General features: G+C 31.8%; 1 protein-coding gene across 1 annotated transcript; it reads right to left on the reverse strand.

Moving 5' to 3' along the window:
* Positions 1 to 1,956: 1,956 nt before the first annotated feature.
* LOC134241558 (uncharacterized) lies at positions 1,957 to 6,101 on the reverse strand. Its single transcript, XM_062723599.1, has 8 exons — positions 5,967 to 6,101; positions 5,761 to 5,849; positions 4,546 to 4,630; positions 4,233 to 4,304; positions 4,039 to 4,134; positions 3,460 to 3,618; positions 2,955 to 3,050; positions 1,957 to 2,156 (listed from the first exon to the last, which is right to left on the reverse strand). Exons 1-8 carry the CDS (start codon positions 6,090 to 6,092, stop codon positions 2,079 to 2,081), a joined length of 801 nt encoding a protein of 266 aa, XP_062579583.1. The 5' UTR covers positions 6,093 to 6,101; the 3' UTR covers positions 1,957 to 2,078.
* Between the last annotated feature and the right edge of the window lie 89 nt (positions 6,102 to 6,190).

Genomic DNA, 6,190 nt, shown 5'->3' on the forward strand with positions numbered 1-6,190 from the left:
AGTACATGTAATATCAAGTTTAAAGCTGAACACGATTCGTAAAAGGAATAAGTCCGCCATTTTTGCTCCCGATTCTCGCTACTCTGCAGACCCCTATAAATAGAGCAAGTCTTGGTCTCTGTTCAGTGTAATCAGTCGACACCGGAGCAGATGGACGTATACTATGCAGCACTTGGTAGCGAGAATCGTAACGTAAAACATCGTCTAATGCAGGAAAGAAAGATACCAAATAAATTTACAATTATAGTAGTGCAGTATACAAATAACAAAGATAAATGTAACTGCAATAAAATGTAAACAAAGGTAATGCAAGATAACCAGCACGAACACGGTCGCCATCCCACGCCGATACCCGTGACAATAAAGCAGTCAGGTGTAACGAATGCGACGAGTATACCCTAGTGTTGATGTATCGTAGATAATGATATCGAAAATGGCGTATACCTATTTACGAGTCGTGTTCAGCTTTAATAAAAAATTTTGGCAAAATTTTGAAAAATATACAAAGAAAGATGCACTCTTGAAATGAATTATACATCTGAAGTAAATTTGTATAAAAATAAATACAATTCCTTGTTAGCATGAATTAAGGCAACTAAGAATTGTGCGTCTGTGTGTTAGCATACAATGACCTAGATTGAGTTAATCAGATTTGCAGATGGCAAAGTATTAATTTCCGCATTAACATATCAGTATATCAAATTCCTTATGCTCAACAATCTAAAGTAAACATAAAAAGGTATGTAGTAATTTAAAGCAGATCCGTTTAAGTTGGGACCTTCCTTAATTACCAAATAAATGTTTAATGTTAAGGGTCTATTAAGCTTGATGTAAATTACTAATTTAATACCATTTTTCTGAGATAAAACTACTCTCTTCGAGGCATTTTTTTTAAAATACTCTCTGACCATTGTTTGTTTGATTCTTAGGGCATCTGAAATAACAACTTTTTAAAATACAGTTTCTAAACACTTCAACGAACTGAATCACATTGAAAGGCATAAATGAAAATCGTTGCGTGAAAAGATTTCTTTTTGAGATTTTTTATATCAAATTATAAATTAAAGAGTTTTCCTTCCTAGCTGATGATCGGATATCCTTAAGAAGAAAGTTATACCGGTAACTAGTTTTAGATCTACTGGTAAGAGACCAGAAGAGCTTATGCGATAGTAATGCGTTCGTCGTCCGTCCGTCTGTCTGTCTGTAAACAATTTTTCAAAATGCTACTCCTCCTAGTATGGTCCGATTTCAATATAACTTGGCACACAAGTAGCAATGTTCCACTAAGATACATAATTCTGTGCATCGGTTTTTGATTTCGATGAACGGTCTGCCATGGTTATATATATATATATATATATATATATATATATATATATATATATATATATATATATATATATATATATATATATATATAATACACTAAGATGCATAATTCTGTGCATCGGTTTTTGATTTCGATGAACGGTTGTGAAATTCTTTCAAAATGCTAATCTTCCTACAGTTTTGGTCCGATTTCAATATAACTTGGCACACAAGTAGACTATACTAAGATACATAATTCTGTGCATCGGTTTTTATTTTGATGAGCGGCAAGGATCAATTTTCTATTTATTGCTGTTTTAAAGTTTCAAGTCCCAACAGCTACTTTTCTCTTCCTTTGTTTTATTAAGTATGAACCAGTAGAGCTACAGTTTCGACAGAGACTTCTGGTTTCCTAGTGTTTTTCTTCCTGATTAGGCCTAAGTTGGTGACGTTATGGGAAGACATTGTGTGAATGGACGGACGGACTAGGTTAACAATATACCTGAATTTTTTTTAGAGAAGGTAAATGAATAAAACGGGGTTTTGTTTTTATATTGACCACGTATAAATTCGGAACAACCTTGGTATGCATTTTTAATTTTATATAATTACCGTATGATAATAAAAAAATAAAATATAAAGAACACCAAATGTGTGTTACATTTTATTAGCATCAAAATGCATATTTTAGAGGTCGACAATTATTACAAATTATCACTTTATCAACATTTTTTCATAAGCGTTTTTTTTTTCAATTATCCAATGAATCTTCATGCTTTGGCTTTCCTTTCCATCATTATTTTTGCCATGAAATTCTTTAAAAATGCTATAGTTGTTTTATAACTTTCCTGAAAATAAATACACAAAATAAATAAATACACACCCTTAGCTCGTAAGATGAACCTGCACATATATTTCGAACAAAATATCTATATATTTTCTTGTTTTTCTCATTTAGTAACAATACAATTAGATAGAAAATACAAATTGGCGTTTCAGAGTTTGTTTTTAAATTATAGTCAAGTTAATAGTTATTTTCAAAATTGCAAAATTTGACATCAATCCTCTGATCTCACTTTACAATAAGCAGTTTAAGCGACTTTCTACTCCGGAAGAAACATAATAGCATAAAAATTTGAAAGGATATAATTATAAAATTGTACATAAATCTGTCAAACGATTTTGATTAATCATGATAATAAAATTTTTGAAAAAAAAAACTTTTTTGTTAAAACATTGTCTCCTTTTTTTCATTTTAGGTCTACGGCTTTTGCAAGAACATTACAAAGAACATCGAAATCAGTGTTAAACTTTTTAAGAAAAAAATATTGTTTTTTCGAGCTTTAACTATATCATTACCTTACACCAGATCGGGAAATAGACAAAACAATGGACCATATTACATACAAAACTTAAATTCTACTTTGTTCCCTAGAGAACTTCGAACAACGATTTCCATAGAATTCAACCTACACTGTAAAATTGTTTAACGAAATGCCATTGCAATATAAACTGATCATGGAAACTTCAAATTGTGTAAACCCCTCGGTTATTAATAAAATTAGTCTTCAGAAAAGTTTTTTAATGTACAAATGTATTTAATGTACTTTGATAAAACATGGAGCTATATTTCTCGTTGATGTTACCTGTCCGACAAAATCTGCATCCTCTTTGGTATAATCAAATGTAAGCGTTCCTATGTAATGCGAGTTCAAGCCAACTGTGCGTGGAACATCTGAAGCCTATAATAATAAGTATACAATTCATAAGTATTCAGTTCATGCTATTGAAGTGTGCTTTACAATCTGTCAACCTGCATTTTGACAAGTGAAATAGACAAAAGAAAAAGCACAAAGAAATTAGACTTATGTATAATAAGGGTGTAAATACATACTCAGCAATTTCAATTATTGAATTAAGAAATTTAAGAGTTTTCAGGTAGTCATATTTTATTAATCGCGTTCATATTTTTTTATGTCAAAGTTTGAAAAGCAGCAAAAAATTGTCAAATGTTTGAATTTCAGATTGCTTTGTACAAGGATATATGAAAATGACATTCAACTCAATTCCAAATCAAATTTGTAGCTAGTTGGTTACGTAGAAAACATATCAATTTCATTATCTAATACATAAATACAATGCATGACTTACTCTGACTGATATCCGTACAATATTCAATGACATTGTATTGTAGAGGGTCTGAAGCAAAGAAAGAAATGTATCCACTTGTTGTCTACCAAACCCTAATCTTCTGTGAACCACCGAGATCCCTGTTTCTTCAATGAATGAAACCAGCTCTTCATAACTGATCTATGGACAAAGAAAGAAAATACCTCCTTAATATCATGATATTGGATGAAAGATATGGAGATAACGAGCAGTATTTAAGATCAGAACTCCATAAAACAATACGAAATAGGAGCAGAGCAAAAACAGACCCCCGAAACATCAGAGGTAGGACCAGGTACCATGGAGAAGTGAGCATCCCCTGCCGACCGGTCACACCCGCCGTGTGCTCCTTGTCATGATCAGGAAATAACGGGAAAATCCTTCGTTAATTCAGATTTGACACACTACTTTTATTTCTCTTTCTGAATAAGTATTTAACAGTCTTTAAGTTGATCTTTAAATATTAAGTCAAGCTACATATAGAACCTTGACTACAAGACCGACCACAGTTTACTTCTGAAGAAGTATGTTACAAGTAGTTGGATTTGAGGAATGTTGTACCTTTCCATTTCCATCTTTGTCTAGTTTTGCCATCACTTCTTCAACGGTAACATTCTTTCCAAACAGACGTTTCTTATCAACATCAGTGAGCTCCTCCTGAAAGAAAACGTCTTAGGGTTATAAATTATGTTACTTTAGAAAGAAGAGAGAGAGAATCCTTAATATCTTCTAAGAAATGCACATGCTGTACATACGCTTTTTATGGCGTTCTCAAGCTCCTCTTTGTTGATAAATTCATCTTTATCCAGATTATGATTTTGCAGTTGCTGTGAAGAAATGTTCACAAAAAGATATCAAGTTCTCGTTTTTTTTTTTTTTTTTTTTTTTGTGAATAAAAGATCACCACTCCCACCCAAAAAAAACGCTTTTAAAACGTAATTAGAAACACATTGTAAAAATATATGCATTTTGTCAATATTAAACAGGAAATATCACTGGAGAAAAACACACTCTGACACGAAATACACCTGAAGATTTGAATATACCACAAATATTGCATATATTTACCTTTAAAAACTTGCTGACTGACGTTTTCACACATTTGTGTTCTTCATGTAACTTTTTCTTGTCTTTCAGTTTCTGCCCCGCCTTCCTTTAAGTGTATAAATGTTTAATTGAAAAGTACATATCTTTCAAAGTAAGATAAATGTAAAAAGTAAAATAAGATATCATATAATTTGAAAAAAATATCATAGTTCCTAACTATCATGAATATTCTAACCACCTAACACTTGGGGGAAAAACTTTTTTAAATTCTTATAGCAATAGGAATGTGATGATAAAATTCATTAGGATGGCAGGCCATTCATTGAAGTATTGCAATTGCATTGCAGATGAATGACAGTCAGTTATATGCCAATAAATTTTAAAAACATTAACAAAAACTAACAGTACAGCAAAGCGTCTTTTTAATAGAATAAAATATAGGGAGATAACGAACAGTATTCAAGCTCAAAAGTCGAAAAAACAATACAAAATTTCAGCAGAGCAAACAGAAATCTCTGAAACATCAGAGGTGGGATCAGGTACCATGGAAGAGTGAGCATCCCCTACCGACAGGTCAATTAGTACCCATGGGAATACCAGCAGATTGTTGGAAGAACTGGTCTCCAAAAACCACATAGATACCGTCAATCAGAAACACAAGCATCTTTTTGGCGTCAACTTCAGAGTTCTTGTGTGTACAATCAGAATGTTCTTTTTTAAACAAAATGATTTTGGAAATGATCTATGACAAGGTAAGTAAATTTACGAGATCCATTTTTATTGAAAAAGCAGCTTTCAATGATATCAAAAAGCACGGACTTTAATTTAACGTGGGGAATGGTTGTGTATAAAGTGGAAAAGGCATAAGCTTTTAAACTTGATTTTGGTTAAAATCTTGTGATGTAAAATTTTCCAAAAGTTAATTTTTAAGTATCCACATCTTATATACACCACTTCTCGGTTTCTGTTCTTTATTCAATAGATAGAAGAGAATTCAAGTTACATGGTCTTTGAACTTAAAAGAACATGGACATAGTTTCAGCTAAAAAATCTCAAATTTATTTTTCCTTTTTTATGTTTACTAATGCTTAACCACAGTGTAATTTAACGACTATCAAAAATTTAATTTCACTTGTCGAGATACAATTGGTTTTCAAAAAATTAGTTGAAACTGTGTCCACGTCCCTTTAAAGATATAGAGTCCATGACTAAAGATATAGAGTCCATGAACTTAACCTTCCCAATGGCGTGTCTGGGAACTCTAATTTTGTTTTCCTTCTTGCTTCAAAAATTGACTTGAAAGACTGAATCTCATCATCAGAATACTAAAATAAAAATGATTGATGAATTTAAAAGAAAACACGCAACAAAAAATAAGCCAAAGTTTAGGCTAAAACAAAAAGTTGTGAAGACTACAAATTGCCGTTTTTTATATTTATTACCAGTATGAATCCAAGCGATTTGAACAATTGAACCTCATCGGTGCCAAATCTGTTTTCTCTATCCATTATAAAAGGGAGGTTCTCCAAAGGTTGTAATCTTTCAAAAAAGGAATCCTCCTTTTTCATTGAAAGCCACCAACCTGAAAATGGTAAGGAAATTTAGTGACTCTTAATGAACAGAGCTCCAAATCTCCAAGTATTAATTTATGCTATGATTACATGGT

Source organism: Saccostrea cucullata, unplaced genomic scaffold (assembly GCF_032062105.1).
Source record: "Saccostrea cucullata isolate Sc308-1 unplaced genomic scaffold, CSIRO_AGI_Scuc_v1 ctg21412, whole genome shotgun sequence".
Lineage (NCBI taxonomy): Eukaryota > Metazoa > Mollusca > Bivalvia > Ostreida > Ostreidae > Saccostrea > Saccostrea cuccullata.

Coding starts and splice junctions, on each gene's coding strand:
- LOC134241558 (XM_062723599.1), bottom strand. CDS start 6,092: ATGAAAAAGGAGGATTCCTTTTTTGAAAGATTACAACCTTTGGAGAAC. Junction 3,051..3,459: donor TTGTACGGATATCAGTCAGA/GTAAGTCATGCA, acceptor TTATTATTATAG/GCTTCAGATGTTCCACGCAC. Junction 2,157..2,954: donor ATGCAGATTTTGTCGGACAG/GTAACATCAACG, acceptor ATTTATTTTCAG/GAAAGTTATAAAACAACTAT.